Raw genomic sequence first — 17,874 nt, 5'->3', positions numbered from 1 at the left:
ACAGTATTATAGTGGCCTTTGCCATATTAAAGGCACGGTGTATTTAGGGTGGCACGGTGGCTCAGTGGTTAGCACTGTAGCCTCACAGCGCCAGGGACCTGGGTTCGATTCCAGCTTCGGGCGACTGTCTGTGTGGAGTTTACACGTTCTCCCCGTGTCGGTGTGGGTTTCCTCCGGGTGCTCCGGTTTCCTCCCACAGTCCAAAGATGTGCAGGCTAGGTGGATCGGCCATGCTAAAATGCCCATAGTGTTCAGGGGTGTGTGGGTTACAGGGGGATGGGTCTGGAAGTAATCTAAATGCAGTCTGTAGTGATAGAATGAATGAATCGAACCAACTGAAGACTGGCATCAGTGATGGTGGAGATCTCAGGAGGTGGCTGAGAATCATCATCTGCTTGGCAATTCAGGCTGAAAATGATTGCAGTTTTTGTCCTTTTCACTCATGCACTCAACTTCCCCATCTTTGAGGATGGAACCATTCATGAAGCCTTTTGCTGTGGTTCCTTCTTTAATAACCTATCACCATTCATGACTGGATGTAGAAAGCCTGCAGAGCTTTGATTATAATGCATTGACTGTGGAATCGCATAGTTCTGTCTATAGCCTACTGTTTAACATGTTGGATATTAGGTTTTTAGTCCTGCATTCTAGCTTCACTTGGTTTTAACCTCAATTTTAGATGCACGTGCCAGTATGCCACTTCATTATCCTATGCTGTTCTTTCAAACTACTTATTAGTTTTGGGTGAATCATGTCAAGCTGAAAATTGGTCAAGTACATTCTCTAAACATGTATGCTATATTTTGATATTTGGATGACATTTTAGCCCCAAATGTCCTAGTTATTTAAAGGTACTGCAGTGTTATAAATATCACAGCTGTTGGAATTTGGGCTGGATTTGGGTTCTGCCAAAGTACTTTTCTGAAACAATTCCACTTGTTCTAATAATTTTGAATATGACACTTGTTGCACCTACCCATACATTTTAGAGTACAGTTTTAAGTTTTAGCAATTAATGTTAGACAGTAAAAAATGGATAAATACAATTGAAGCTAGTTCGGAATGCGTTACAGTTAAAAGGATGCTGTTGTGCTAATCTAAAAGATTAAAATCTAGAAAGATCAGCTAAATAAAAATTTGAGTTTTAGAAATTACTAGAATACCTTAAGGAAAAGAAGTTCAAAAGGTAACCCATGTTTGTTTAATTGAGTCAGAATGGAAGGCTAGAGCTACAAAATAGCAGATGGATTTAACTAGCTAAAAAGCTGGAGACATATTTCTAATGTTTACAATAATGGCATTTCAGAGTGATGGTTTTGTTTCGCAAGTTAGAGCTAAATTAGTTTAAAAGCAGCTAGTAAACCATGAAAGGTTGTAAAACCCATTTCTTTCCTCTGATCAAAGAAGCAATCATTAATGAGGAATAATTAACCTAAAGATTAGTTGAGGACATCCCAGAACAGGCAACATTTTCATAGAGACAGGTGATGCTTAGGAATGTTCCTTGGTTTCAGTTTATCTGGTTGTTTGCTGAGGGAGTTTGCTGCAGTTTTGACCTCTTGTAGTTTGCAGCTTGCTTGAAGATGACTGACATGGTGGAGGGCCCTGGGCTGTGTGCAGGAAAGCGGGATTAGGAAAGGCATCTAGGTGTCTTTAGGGTGGCATGGACAAGATGGGCTGAATGGCCCCTTTGTCCTGTATTATTTCTGTGGTTCTAATATAAATGACAGCTGGATAGACCTGACCTGTACACGGAGTAAAAACATACTACTTCACCAACTATATCAAATGCAGGTGAGGCTTAATCTTAGTTTGAAATTTCTCAGAGAACAGAATCTAGAAAATTGCCTAGTTTAAAACTTGTGGGAGAACCTACAGTTGTATCCACACAATCTAGTAGAAAGATATCAGCTGAATTAGCCTGGAAGTTAGTGTTGGTTGTTTTATTGATTTATTTAATTATTGTATATTATTTATTTACATACACAAATGCACACTCAGCCAGGACCCAAATGCTCACTAACCTACATTGACTGCTGACTTGACAATACCATGACTTTGTCCCTTCTAATTTTTAAGCTCCACTAGTCCTACAGCCATTATGTGGTCAATGTTTCAGAATGAGCATTCTGATTTAGTGCTGCCACAAATGTAGAAAATTCCATTTAGACCACTCAGGTGACCTGTTTGCCTCACTGACTGCTATTCACAACAAAATTACTTCATATCAGCTTTCATTCTTAATAAAAATAAATATTCATTGTAATATATTTAACTTTAACAAATGGCACAGAAAAGAAAGGCTTTCTAATCCTACGACTTAAACAGTGCCCCTTTAAAAAAAACCTCATCCTCACATACACGCGCTGACAATTAATACAGACAAAAGACAGACAATTTGCCACACATTATGGGGAGGAAAAAGAACCATGGGAAAAACAAAATTCCAAATAACAAAAGTCCAGATCACAAGGGTGGCTTAAATAGTGTCTCACTATTTAATGATTTCAGCATTGCGTGACACACTGTGGTCTGTAAAATAGTGGTCCTGCTTCACTTCAGTAGTGGATCTGGTGGACATAAGTCTTTTCTTGTTTGATGTATTTCTCTTAAAATCTGTTCTGGTTTTTCTGTTTTTCACCCACGTGGAGAGGTTGGGTGGGTGGGTGGAGAGAGATGTTTTTTGCACTTGCAGCTTTGTAACAAACTGCAGATGAAACAATCACAAGACTGGTATCAGGCTCAGCTCAAAGAAGCCTGTTGTCACTCTGTCTCAATGGATCCCTCTTACTGCTTCAAAAAACATTATCCTGCTACAGATATAGCAAAGTATGGAGCTATAGGAACACAGCAGGCCAGGCAGCATCAGAGGAAAAGGAAAGCTGGAGCTTTGGGTCAGGACCCTTCTTCAGAAACATCAGCTTTCCTGTTCTTCTGATGCTGCCTGGCCTACAGTGTCCCTCCAGTTCCACACTTTGTTATCTCTGACACTAGCATGTGCAGTTCTTGCTTTCTCATTGTACTACTACGAGTGTTTAGCACTTGATCTTTGGAAGTTTCAAAACTTTCCTGGTATTTCAGCTTTGTATTAGTCTAACTTCCACTTCAGTTTCTCATCCCAAAATGAAAATATGTGTTCTCTTACAATTGCCTTTACCACACTTTAAGGGAGTGTAAATATTCACCATGTGAGAAGGTTTTTTTTTATCATATTTGCTTCTTTTGCAAATTGTTTTATATTTGTGCCCTCTCATTGCCAAACCTTGTATGGAGGTAGCGGGTTGTCCCTGTGTACTTTGTCCAGAACCCTGATGCTTTACCTTCTCATCCCCAAGGAAGACAGTCCCAACTTCTCCCACCTATCTGTGTGATTGAAGTTCCTTATCCCTGGAACCATTCTCATAATCCTGTCTCACCTCCTTTCCAATGTTGTCTTTAAAGGAAAGTTTTATTTTAAATATTATAAGCTTCAGCAATTAATATTTGTCATTTAAAATGTGAAGCTAGAAATGTGTGTCTAATATGTTTTTTTATTAATGCAGATGTTTAAAAACATTTGAAGTGGAATTTTCAGTTGACGGAAAGGTTTACAGAAGGATCAATGATAAAGACACTATATTTACTATTTTTGTGTATGCTCCACTCAACAAGAAAAACGGTTAGTTTTAGCTTCTTTATTTCTGTTTATACTGTGAATTTAACCTAACATAAAATGACCTATGGTTTTGACTGTGTACAATGATCATCATTTTGTTTGCAAGCGATGTTTTGCAAATGAAAATCACTGAGTTGATTTGGGGCTCACAACCGAATTTGCCGTAAACAAATGAACTTTAAAAGATTTTTACAAATTACAGAAACAAGTAAAAACTGGTCATTTTTAAAGTGATGTTCCATTGATGTGAATGCAGCAAAGCATAAAGAATTGTCTGTTGTTGCCCAATACTGAGATTTGAAATGGAATCCTTAGTATAGGCAGCATACACCATCAATACCCTCAAGTTTCCATCTAATAGGTTGATTAGAAAGATAAATTGAAAACTCTTTTCAAAAACCAGATGCCAGACAGCATAAACAATGTACCAAAACTGTATACAGTACTCTAAGTATGATCTCATTAAGAGGCAGCAGGAACTGCCGATGCTGGAATCTGAGATAACAAGGTTTGGAGCTGGATGAACACAGCAGGCCAGGCAGCATTAGTGGAGCAGGAAAGCTGATGATTTGGGTCTGGACCCTTAGAACATAGAACATAGAACATTACAGCACAGTACAGGCCCTTCGGCCCTCCATGTTGTGCCGACCTGTCATACCGATCTCAAGCCCATCTAACCTACACTATTCCATGTATGTCCATATGCTTGTCCAATGACGACTTAAATGTACCTAAAGTTGGCAAATCTACTACCGTTGCAGGCAAAGCGTTCCATTTCCTTACTAGTCTCTGAGTAAAGAAACTACCTCTGACATCTGTCCTATATCTTTCACCCCTCACTTCAGAAATGTTCTCATTAAGACTCTAATGTCTTAATTAGAGAGTTGCAGCAAGACATCTTTACACCTGTACTCAAATCCTTTTGCAGTATAGCCTTTGCCTTCCGAATTGCTTACTGCCCTTGCAAGTTAGCTTTTAGTGACTTATGAATGATACCCACATTCCCCTGAACAGCAAAACTTCCCAATATCTTGCCATATAAGTATTATGCTGCAATGCTTTCTTCACTGCAAAAATGGATGACTTCACAGTTTTCCACTATATTCCATCTGCTATATTCTTTCCCACTCACTTAGCCTGTCTAAATCCCTTGAAGCTTTGTATCTTCTCTTCTCAACTCTCGTTTCCATCTAGTTTTGTTTTATTATCAAATTTAGAAATATTACATTAGGTCATTTGTATAGATCATGGATAGCAGGAACTGAAACAGTGATCCTTGTAGTATCTTGATGGTTATAGCCTACAGTCTGAAAGTGATTTGCTTTTACCTGTTTTCTGTGCCTTAACCAATTGTCAATCCATGCTAATAATAACCCTGTCCCATGAGATCTAATTTCCCTTATTAACCTGAATGGGACCTTTTCAAAAGCCTTTTGAAATTCAAATACACCATAACACTAATTTTCCTTTATCTTGTCTGCTAGTTACATCTCAAAAAACTACAACTAGTTTGTTGAACATGCTTTCTCTTTCATAAATCCACATTGATTCTTGCCCAATCCAACCACTGTATACTAGGTGTCCAGTTATCACATTATCACTAAATGTCGAGTTATCAGGCTAACAGGTCTGCATTTTCTTTCTCTGTCTTTTCTTAAATAATGGGACTATGTTTGATAACTTCCAATTTTCAAGAATCTATAGAATTTCATAAGATTACCAACATGTCCACTATCTCTTTCAATACTCTAGGATTTCAATCATCACATTCAGGGAATTTATCAATTTTTGGTTATGCTAATTTTACTAATTTTCAATAAAACTAATTTATTTTAGTTCTTCAATCTCACTAGTCCTTGGTTCTGTAGTGTTCCTGAGTGTTTTTCCTTTACATCTCAGTGAAAAATACTACATTTAAAGTGGCGCATTCATAACTTGATTCCTCAATGTATTAGAAAACTAGGAGCAAATTACTGCAGATGCTGGAATCTGTACTGAAACCAAAATTGCTGAGATCACAGCAAGTCAGGCAGCATTCATAGAGAGAAAGCAAACAAACGTTTTGAGTCTAGATGACTCTTCATTAGTGCTGAAGTAAAGTGTGGAGAGAGCAGCATTTATGCAATAATGGAGGTGGGGGTGTTGGGAATGCAGGGGGAGAAAGGGTGTTGACAGTTCAGATTAAGTGAACGGAACATGAGAATGGCAGAAGAATGGTGTGTCTAACTGCCAGACCAGAAAGAACAGACAGTTCCACTTGGATGGGAGAAGGAGAGAGAGGACATGGTGACAGAGACTATGACCAGTAAAATTAAAAGAAAAGGAATAAGTGGGTTCTCAATTTGAAGGTGCTAACCCAATATTGAACCCAAAATGTTGTAAAGTGCTGAGTATGAAGATGGAATGGCGCTCCTTCAGTTTTCGCTGTGCTTGCTGGAGCATTGCAGCGTGCTGAGGACAGACAAGTGGGCATGAGAGCAGGATACTGTGTTGAAATGACTGGCTACGTGAAGGTCGTGGTCATGCTTGCACACACTCCAGAGGTGTTCTGCAAAATGGTCACCCAGTCTGCATTTGGTTTCCTCGATGTAGAGTAGAAAACTATCTTGTATACGTTCCAGGAAATTATCCTGTGCAACTTTAGTGCTTCATCAGGTTTATCCAGATTAAATGTAGTTCAAGGTCCCCCCTAACTACTGTGTAACCCTTGTTACAAGCACCTCCAGTTCCAATACTACATTCCTACTATTGCTTGGTGGTCTATTAATAATTCCTCCAGAAGTTTGTTGCCTCTTGCCTTTTTTAAATTATAGGGAAGCAGATTCTATATCTTGACCTTCTGAGCCATTCCATTCTGTAATGTGTTAATCTCATCATTTATTAATATTGCTACCCCACCTTTTTACCCTTGTCCTCTGGAATGTGGAATGATATTGAATATTCGGTTCCCAGCCTTAGTCACCCTGCAGCCATTTCTCTGCAATGGCAATTAGCTCATATCCACTTACTTCCATTTGTGCTGTCAATTCACCTACTTTGTTGTGAATGCAGTGTGCATTCAAATTGAGTGCCTTTTAATTCTTTAATTATTTTTGCAATCTCTAGCTGTAATCTGCTGGGGCACTCTTAAGTTCGTACGTTCCATCCCTTCCTGCCACACTCTGATCATCAACTCCCTTATTGCTACCTGGCTGCATTGCCTTGTCCTCAGTCTAATTTATCACATTTTCCTTCACTTGAACATCAACTCCACTGTTTAGTTTAAAGCTCTCTCTGCCATTGTAGTTATATAACTTGCCAGAACACTGGTCTCTATATGGTTCATGTGAAATCTTGCCCAAAGATACAGCTTCCTGATGCTCCTAACTGTACCCTAATCATCAACATCCATTTTTCTCGCATGAATCATTGAACCTCCCCATTTAACTTTCTAATCCCAGTTACTGTAATTTGCTCATAGTTCTTTGAGGTTCTGCTTTGTAATATAAACCCGAGCTACTCATACTCTCTAAGCAGAACCTCTTGCCTAGTTCTGCTTATGTCATTGGTGCCTACTTGGACCAATGCAACTGGATCCCTCTCTTCCACTACAAGTTCCTCTCAGGTCCAGTGCAAATGTACCAAATTCTGGGCCAGTACAGGCGACAGTGTCTTCTGGACAGTTTTTCTCAGCTACAGTGAACTTTGTCCCTCTGCTGACTATACTATAACCTAGTACCTGCATCACAATGCCATGGTCATTTCACTCATCCAACCTGCAATCTCCATCTTCATCCATAAATCTCTCACCTGTTGGACTATTGCAAGAGCTGAGGCTCCTTCTACCATCCCGTTCCCAAATCTGCTTCACTCGCAGTCGAACCTTACTGATTCTGACCATGGGCCAAATAGGACAAGCCTATACTAAAGGGTGTATCTACCTCCTTGAACAAAATGTCCAAGTGACTTTCCTGTTCTCAGATACATTGCAGTATTTGCTGCTCCAGCCTCTAACTCATTGACTCTAAACCAGAATTCCTCCTGCCACAGGGACGTGTTGCAAACATGTTTTCCTTGGATCATACAGATATTTACTAGTTCCTAATCCCGCAGCCTTCACACATCACCTGTCCTGTCATCTTTATAGAATCTAATTATTGAATGATTTAAGTGATTAAATTTTAATTCTTGCCTCTAGGACTGCTGTACTTATATTCATTGAAAAACTAGGAATACCCTGATTAAAATTCCCTAGTTAAGATAAAAAGGAAATATTCACCAACCAGTCTAATAAGCCTTATTACTGTTAGAGTTGTAGAGTCCCTACAGTGCGGAAACAGGCCATTCAGCCCAACAAGCCCACCACCACCCCTTTGAAGAGCATTCCACCCAGACCAATTCCCGTACCCCTGCATTTCCCATGTCTAACTCACTTAAATATCCCCGGACACTATGGACAATTTAGCATGGCCAGTAAACCTACCCTGCACATCTTTGGACTGTGGGAGGAAACTAGAGCACCTGGAAGATACCCATGCCTACATGGGGTGAGTGCGCAAACTCCACACAGACAGTTGCCCGAGGGTGGAATCGAATCTGAGTCACCATGCTGCCCTCTTCATAAACATTTCTTGCATTAATACAGTCTTACAATTTCTAAAATTATCAGAATTTTTAAAAAATGACAAAAATACTTAAACAATGAATTCCCTGTTTACCTTTTACATTGTGTTTTGATTTATCTTCAAACACCATCAGTTTGCTCTAGTACTACAGTTTTAATTGGACTGAATACTTTTTTACAAATTGCTCCCTGTCTCTCTCCCACTTTTCCTAAGTGATGCTGCCTGTCTCCGGGTCCTCTTCTCTCCTGTTTTGGGATGCGTCATATCTTCTGGCTCCTGGTAGAATTGTAAGACCTGGATTTTAAGACTCCCATTTTTCTCCGTGTTAAATGGCAGGCATGGTGTGAGATGTAACATTGGGCACCATGGCACTAGTTGTACAAAAGAACTGCCAGTTATTTGATTGACCGACTATTTTGACGGGGAATGTACGATAGGGGTAGCGGTTTATCTCAAAACCATCTAAAGGTGCATCCACTATGGCTTGCCTCCAACCTTTACATTCCCTCCTCCCACGTAAAATTCAATCCAGTGTATTTTTGGAACTTCTTTATATTTAGCCAAAATTTCAGTAGTCTACTGAGAGCGACCTGGCTGATGCTAAAGTACTTAGTTTTTCATTTTAAAAACCTCAGCTGAGAAAAAGTTGCTTCTGTGTATGAGTGGCCTTGTAGGCCTTCCATTAGGAATTGAATGTGATAAGAAGGAAGAAGTGGTGGGAAGAGAAGTATTCTAAAGGAGACCATAACTCCAGGGATTTTAGGAAGCAATTTTCTTTCTTTAACCTTAGCAAGGACCAGATGTTCTGAAATCTGTCAACTGCTGGAACCACAACAGTCTCAAAGCAGCTTTCACCCAAGGCTGTTCAGGCAACTACAGTGGACCTTCTAAGTGCCTGCCTCTTGGATTCTATCTTGTATCTCCTGGTTAGCAACAGGAAGTAATTTGCATTGCTCTGCTCCATGAGAAAAATTATCGATCTCTTATACAGACACATTCTTTCTCATGAAGAATTCAAATGTTTGGTTTAAATGGAGAAGAATTCTGGCAGAATTAGTGTCCAGACCATAGCCCACCAATGTTCTAGGCTTAAATATGTTCAATGTACAGGAAGTTTGGTGTCTAATATGTTTTCCTTTCTTTCTTCAACAGAACTTTCACAGGTGTCCGGTTTCTATCGTATTCGTGCAGTGGATTACTGGGGCAAACCTGGACAGTACTCTGACCCTATCAAATATATTGAAGGAAAAGGTTAGAAACTTTGTGAAGACAAGTTTCACTCTCTGTGATGGATGGATGGATGGTTGGATGGATAAACAAATACATATGTTTCCTCTAAATGGGTAATTTAGTTGAATGTTGTCAGGGTATATTATATCAGGTTTGAGGATGTCGAATTTGCTTCAATGGTTAGTTGTTGAGGTAGAAATATATAAAGAAAAATGATTTCAACTTCGAAACCTAGAAACATAGAAAATTGGTGCAAGAGTAGGCCTTTGAGCCTGCACCACCATTCAATATGATCATGGCTGAACATGCAATTTCAGTATCCCAATCCCACTTTCTTTCATACCCCTTGATCCTTTTAGCCACATGGGTTGGGTCCAGCTCCCTCTTGAATATATCTAACAAACTGGCCCCAACAGCCTCCTCTGGGAGAGAATTTCACAGGTTCACAACTCAATGAAGGAATTCTACTTCACTTCAATCCCGAATGGCTTACCCCTTATTCTTAGACTGTGATTCCTAGTTCTGGACTTCCCCAATATCGGAAACATTCCTCCCATGTCTAGCCTGTCTAGTCCAATCAGGATTTTATATGTTTCTATGAGATCACCTCCCACACACATTCTTCTTAATTCCAAAAAGTACAAGCCCAGTCAATACGGTCTTTCTTAATATGTCGGTCCTGCTATCCTTGGAATGAGCCTAGTGAACTAGTGGATTCTCTCAATAGCAAGAATGTCCTTCCTCAAAGTAGGAGACCAAAACTACAAACAGTACTCAAGGTGTGACCTCACCAAGGCCCTGTATAACTGCAGCAAGACATCTTTACTCCTATACTTCAATCCTCTTGCAATGAAGACCAACATTCCATTAGCTTTCCTCACCACCTGCTGCACCTGTCAATCTTCAGTGATTGTTCAACCATTATAACCTGCACTCGGATAATAATCTGCCTTCCCATTTTTGTCACCAAAGTGGATAACCTCACATTTATCCACATAAAATTGCATTTTTGAAGTATTTGCTCATTAGTCAGCTTGTCCAAATCACCCTATAGCCTCTTAGCATCCTCCTCACAGCACACACCGCCACCCAGCCTAGTGTCATCTGCAAACTTGGAGAGATTGCATTCAATTCCTTTTTCCAAACTGTTAATATATATTGTGAACATCTTGAACATTGTGGTACTCCACTCGTCATTGCAAAGGGATACAAGAATAAATTAGTTAAATATAATTCAAATATTTGCCCATATGGAGTGTAAAAGATAGCGTGGACTGGTTTGATCTAAAAGCTTGTTCATAAGTTGTAACTTCTGTACATTCTTGTATATGAAATAAATGTATTTTTTCCTCTTACGTTTGTGTTTTTCATTAGTCATTCAAGAAAAAACATAGAAATGGACCACGGTCCATCTCATACATTTTCAACCTGGCAATCACATGATACAATGAAAATGGCATTACTGAAGAATCATAGTAATCAACCTTTATAAATTTATTCACACATTCGAAAATAATAAGAAAAATCCTAGTGAGGACTACCTTTGGGAGATATAATGCAGAAGCCAATTTTGTATCCCAAGTATGTTTATATTATGGCCCCAATTACTCCATTAACTTTGTTTTTTGTTAATAAATGTCCAACTTGCATTTGATTCAATCAATGCTTCCACCATTTTGCTTGGGGGCGATTCTCCATGGATTGACTGAACTATTGAGGCTAATTTTGACACTGTTATGTTAAATAGCACAGAAGGAAGCCTTTTGGCTGATCAGTCCTGTTATCTCTTAGCACACATTTACTTTGTATTTATTTGATTTACTTTGATTTTTCACATTAGTCCAAAAGTTCCTCAACATCAAGTGCCTTCAATAACTCCTGTTAAAAATAATCAATCCACTTGTTGTGCAGAACTTAAGCATTGTTAAAAATATATCCAGTTTGTCAAAACTTTTCATGTTGCATTTAGAGTCATACAGCATAGAAACAGACCCTTTGCCCATGCCAAACATAATCTCAAACTAAACTAGTCGCACCTGCCTGCTCCTGGCCCATATCCTTCCAAATCTTTCCTATTCACATTTCTATCCAAATGTCTTTTAAACATTGTAATTGTACCCACATCCACCACTTCCTCACGAAGTTCATTCCACACATGAACCACCCTTTGTGTAAAAAAATTTGCCTCTCATGTTTTATTTTAAAATTTCTCTTTCACCTTAACAATGTGCCCCTTAGTCTTGAAATCCCCCATCCTAGGGAAAAGACAACTACCATTAACTCTATCTATACCCCTCATTATAAACTTCTATCAGGTCATGCCACAACTTCCTATACTCCAGTGAAAAATAAGTCCCAGCCTATCCAGCCTTTCTTTTAACTCAAATCTTCCATACCCAGCGACATCTTCTGGACCCTCTCCAGCTTGATAATATCTTTCCTATAACTGGACGACCAGAACTGGACACAGAATTTCAGAAGGGGGCTCACCAATATCCTGTAAAACTCAACATGACTTCCCAACTCCTATACTCAAAGGACTGAGCAATGAAGGCAAGGGTGCCAAATGCCTTTTTAACCACCCTATGTATATGTGATGCAAATTTCAAAGAAATTAAGTACCTGCTCCCCTAGATCCCTCTTGTTGAACACTATCCAAGGCCCTACCATTAATTATTTAAGCCCTACCCTTTGTTATACCAAAATGCATTACCTTGCATCTATCCAGATTGAACTCCATCTTTTTAGGATATTTCACATGATGTTAAATGTAAAAGGAAAACAAGCTCCTTATACTGTATGAAAAGAGAGTACTGATTGGTAAACGTATTGACATGAAGAGTGCACCAGTTGGATGATGATTAACAGCTGACTGCCAAACTTTGTTTGTGTGTAAACTGTGCAGATTGGTCAAGGTATTGTCTTGTAAAATAAACCAGAGATAGGCCATCCTCTATGTTTGCAGATAGAAGCAACATGTACGCATAGCACACCCATTTGAACTCAACAAAAACAAAGTTGTGTATTAATTTATATAACTTCTCGAATGCACTAATACCCCACACTCTGAGTCTTAGAATCTGAAATCGGTTGTGAGCATAATTATTAGCACACTCTGAATTATTTAGTAAATATTGTCCAATCACAGAACCATATCGCAGAGTGAGCAGTGTTTTGAGTTTTTCAAGTTCCTTGTAACAGTACCAAACAGCTGATGGGAAATTCTGTTTGATATAATCTTTATTTTCATGCATTGGTATTTCTTGCAAGTTGTCCTGTTGAGTGCAAGATGAAAGTTTTTAAAAAATCCATTTTCAGCAATGGAAAATATTTATGTAACTAACTTCTACCACTAATTCATCCATACCTTTCCAGGTCCTAACAATTCTCTAACTGAAAACATGACTTATCTCCCCTCTTGATCTTGTGCTAGTGATTAGGAATCTATGATGCTGACTGTCCATCTCCTGGACAAAATAATTGTTTTCTTTATGTTCTACTATCAAAAACTCTCATCATTTTGAAACCCTCTATTAATTCACCTTTAAAACTAAGCAGTTCCAAGGAGAAGAGACTTGACTTTCACTTGTAACTGAAATTCCACATCCCTAGAATCATCCTGAAGCCTCGTTAATTACTACTATCTAGTTTTCCAGGGTTCTACAAAACCTATAGCGTTGCCAACTCAACCAGACTAAATTTTGTTAATAAAAATTGAAAGGATTAATGGATCTGAAGCTGCCTCTTGGAAATACTATTCCAAATGATGTCCAAGTCTGAGAAATATCCATCCATCCTTTGTCTCTGAACCAGTTTTTGTCTGTCTTTTGTGTGGATGGGGCCAGAAACAAAGGTTTTTGGTTTACAGTATAGACCAATTAGATTACATTGTTGTTTAATTTTCCTCTGTTAATAAATTGCTATGTCTTTTGTATAAGATACAAACCAGTGTCTGGAATTGATTATTCAGAGTCTGGGATTGGTCATTCAAATATCTGGTTAGGAACCATTGAGGTCAATTTTAAGGGTCTTTGAGGGTTTAAATTTTTCTGTATTGCGAATACAGAGGTGGGAAGGCTAATTTTGTTCATTTGTCTGTCTATATCATAACACCAATCATACCACCTCTTTAGGCAGGGATTTCAGAACGTAGAGAAGCTGAAAGCATAGCCACCAATAATCAGGTCTTAGAGATCAGAGACCGGAATTCAAGAGTGCAGAAAACCTGGAGGACTGTAATATTGAATCTCAAACTTCAAACCCTCATTCGTGCAGTTTTTTTTTCTGTCATCTGTGAGCAGCAAGTTCAAAACTTGCTGATCTGCAATACTGAGTTTGACAAATTGGTGTGAAAAATAATAAAAACATAATCTGACTGATGAAAGATGATCACTTAATTGACAGTCTCTCTTCCAATGACAAAAATGTGGTTCATTTTATCTATTTTGTCCACAGGTCTTAACAATCTAAATTCAATTTGTTGATTATGTTTATGTAAGGTTTAGGAAAAGAGGAACAGAAAAGGCTCTAGAGGGATACAAGTTAGGCAGGAAGGAGCTGAAGAAAGGGCTTAGGAGAGCTATACGTGGGCATAAGAAAACCTTGGCAGATAGGATGAAGGAAAACTCCAAGTCTTTTTACACGTATATGCAGAACAAGAATGACCAGAGAAAGGGTACAGCCGATCAAGGATTGTAAAGGGAATTTGTGCACAGAGCCTAAAAAGATGGGAGAGGTCCTTAATGAATACTTTTCTTCAGTATTCACAACTGAGAGGGACCTAGTTGTAGAGGAGGACATTGTGAAACAGGCAGGTAGGCTAGAGGAGGTTGATGTTAGTAAAGAAGATGTGCTAGGGATTCTGAGGAAGCTGAAGATACATAAGTCCCTCGGGCCTGAAGGGATTTATCCAAGGATTCTATGGGAAGTGAGGGACGAGATCGCAGGGTCTTTGGCAATGATCTTTTCATCCTCATTGTTCATAGTGCCGGAAGATTGGAGAGAGGCAAAGAAGGGAATAGGGATAACCCCGGAAATTATAGGCCAGATAGTCTTACATCAGTGGTGGGTAAATTATTGGAAAGTGCTCTGAGAGACAGGATTTATGATCACTTGGAAAGGCACAGTTTGATTCTTGATAGCATGGATTTGTGAGGGGTAGATCAATGCATCACAAACCTTATTGAATTCTTTGAAGCGGTGACCAAACACGTGGATGAAGGTGGAGCAATGAATGTGGTATACATGGATTTAAGTAAGGCATTTGATAAGGTTGTGGACGGAAAATATTCAACACGGTGCTCAGTTACGAGTGGTGTACCACAAGGATTTTTTCTGGGTCCTCTTCTATTTATGATTTTTGTAAATGATTTGGATGAAGGAGTGGAAGGGTGGATTAGCAAGTTCGCGGATGATACGAATGTGGGTCACGTTGTGGACAGTGCAGAAGGCTGTTCTAGGTTACAAACGGACATTAATAGAATGTAGAGCTGGGCTGAGAAGTGGCAGATGGTATTTAACCCTGAAAAGTGTGAGGTGATTCATTTTGGAAGGACAAACTTGAAAGCAGAATATGGGGTTAACAGGAGGATTCTTGGCAGTGTGGAGAAGCAGAGGGATCTTGGGGTTCATGTTCACAGTTCCCTGAAAGCTGCCATCCAGGTGGATAGAGTTGTTAGGAAGGCGTACGGTGTGTTAGCTTTCATTAATGGAGGGATTGAGTTCAACAGCCGTGAAGTTATGCTCCAGCTGTACAAAAGCCTGGTTCAGCCACATCTGGAGTATTGTGTCCCGTTCCGGTCACTTCGTTACAGGAAAGATGTGGAAGCGTTGCAAAAGGTGCAGAGGAGATTTACCAGGATATTGCCTGGAATGGAGGGAAGGTCTTACAAGGAAAGGTTGAGAGAGCTAGGGCTTTTCTCCTTAGAACAACAAAGGATGAGAGGTGACTTGATAGAGGTGTACAAATGATCAGAGGTATAGATAGAGTAGGCAGCCAGAGACTTTTTCCTAGGGTGGAGATAGCTTTTACAAGGGGACATAGTTTTAAAGTGAAAGGGGGTAGATAGATATCAGGGAGTTGGCAGAGGGAGGTTCTTTACTCAGAGAATGGTAGGGGTGTGGAATGCATTGCCGGAGAGAGTAGTGGAGTTGTCCTCATTAGGGGCATTTAAGCGGCTATTAGATAGGCATATGGATGATAGTATAACGTAGCAGTGGAGGTTAGACAGACCTGAGGTTTCGGGTAAAAGTTCAGTACAACATCCTGGGCCAAAGGGCCTGTACTGTACTGTACTGTTCTATGTTCTATGTTTATTATATTTGTTTACCTGGAAGGCTTTTATTCCTTATTAATTTCTTTAAATCATCTATTAAAATAACATGTTGTAAGATTAATCATAGATTTGTAATGGGATAACTGCAAAAACCTCACCTCCCAATAAAGTTGTGGGGCTGAATCTTCTGTTTTTTGGCCATGTGAATTGTGTCAAATATTTTGGAAAGTTTTTCACCCTGAGGCCAAATATGTTTTCTCACTGTATCTTATCCAACTTGGCCCATTAACAACTTGCCACACTGTTTTGTGTACCTTATGTCCAACCCTATCCTATCATGCATCGTTCCCAGAGCAATTCGCCACTGAACGGATATCTGTCAAAAGACCAGCATCTCTTGTGCTCATGCCATCTTCAAAAGCCAATTATACACTCAGACAAGAACTGCCAGCCGGTAACTGTTCTGCATAGATCCAGACATTTGCCCCAGAGAAAGCAGGAAAAATCTGGCACTCAGCTGTGTGGGCAAGGTCATGGAAACCCTGCTGTACAGGGTGGTGTTGAGACAGGACTTTATCCTGAGGGACTAGCGATGAAGCCCACAACACCCAAGTACTTCTGGAGAAGTACCTAGCACATAGGAAGAATGGGGACTCCCCATTCGCCCAGTATAAGTGCTGTCATCTTTTCAATACCTCACATGCACTGTCTTTGCTATTGTACTCACCTCCTGCCAAGGTGCAAGCTCTATCTTTTTTACCGTTGTCTGTAACATCTTCCTCACTTGCACTCAATTACCCCAAACTCCAATACCACTAACCCACTGCATACTCACTTGCTTAGGACTCCTCACCATCTGAACCAAAAGTAACAGATATGCCACCCACTTTCTTATTACTTGCTTTACTCTCAATCCAGGAAGAAAGCAGCACACAATAGGGCAGAAAGATTCAACACAGATGGTGGGCTACCTGATATTTGGCTCTTTGTTTCTTATGTAGAGAGCATCCTGACTGACTGTCTCAAGTGGCTGACTGGTATTGGAGGCTGCCTTGACTTGCTATTTCAGGAACCCCTGTTTGAAGGCTGTCTCCCTTGACTGAGACCTGCTGAAAACCATCCTGTCTTTGTGTCTGTACTTCAGCAAGGCAAGACAGATGATATGTGAGTCCGGTATCTTTCGCAGAGGGGGCAAGTACAAGATGTCAATGCAAGGCATTGCAAAATATGGATGCTGTGAGCATCCAGTTCAGAGTAGGTGAGTGTGCCTGGAGATATCAATATCATGTGGCCAGCATGGACATATTAAAGCAAGCAGCACTTGGATTTCCACAGCACTTTTTTTTAAACAAATAGCTTATGTTACACATATGTTAAAATAGGAAGCTAAATATTAGAGATGAATTGGACTGTTAACAAGCTGCTTAACAAGTTATAATTAATCAGCACCTCACCACTGCCTAGTGAGAAACTCGCCTTGCTACTTGCAACAAACATCAGTGCTGGACTGAGATGCTGCCAAAATCAAGATTGGCCATACAGAATTCTTGACCGATTCTGTCACAAAGTTTGTCATGGTCCAAGTCACTTAAACCCCTATAAGATTCTATCTGTGGTGGGCAATCAGAAGAACCCCTATAGTAGTTCAACCCCACTGTATATTATTAAGGGCAGAATTTTAATATTAAGGTTGTCTTTATTTTTGTTACAGTTATTGATAAAGGACTTGGTTACGTCCATTTCTGGATAAACGAATTAGGTAACAACAGCCTTTTATTTTCTCCTCTATTATTTAAGAACAAGTGCTCTTTAAATTTTATTACAGTGCTTGCTACAAAACCATGCATTCATGATACATTTGAGAATGAGAAAATTATGCTAAGGCCCAATATATTTAATGCCAACAAACTGCAAGCATTATGTCTACTATTAAAAGTGCCAAAAAAAAAACTTTTGATTTGTAAAAGGCAACTACTTTTGACCAGGTGTTATTACCAATGCTGGAGTCTGAGGTAACAGGGTGTGGACCTTAATGGACACAGCAGGCCAGCAGCATCAGAGGAGCTGGAAAGCTGATGTTTCAGGTCTGGACCTGAGATTTCTTCAGAAT

At 39.5% G+C, this 17,874-nt stretch overlaps 1 protein-coding gene across 5 annotated transcripts in view; it reads left to right on the top strand.

Annotated features, from left to right (window-relative positions):
* Positions 1-10,817, top strand: part of idua (alpha-L-iduronidase) — a 254,145-nt gene extending 243,328 nt beyond the window's left edge. For all 5 annotated transcript variants that reach the window (XM_048521540.2, XM_048521453.2, XM_048521369.2 and 2 more), the window contains 2 exons: positions 3,543-3,658; positions 9,412-10,817. In XM_048521540.2, the coding sequence (XP_048377497.1) occupies positions 3,543-3,658; positions 9,412-9,515 (220 nt within the window). In that variant the 3' untranslated portion in view covers positions 9,516-10,817. The remainder of the gene's footprint in view (positions 1-3,542; positions 3,659-9,411) is intronic.
* The last annotated feature ends 7,057 nt before the right edge of the window (positions 10,818-17,874 follow it).

Source organism: Stegostoma tigrinum, chromosome 1 (genome assembly GCF_030684315.1).
Source record: "Stegostoma tigrinum isolate sSteTig4 chromosome 1, sSteTig4.hap1, whole genome shotgun sequence".
NCBI classification, from domain to species: domain Eukaryota; kingdom Metazoa; phylum Chordata; class Chondrichthyes; order Orectolobiformes; family Stegostomatidae; genus Stegostoma; species Stegostoma tigrinum.
Note: the sequence above shows the minus strand (reverse complement) of the source record. Positions and strands in the feature narration are given on the sequence as shown.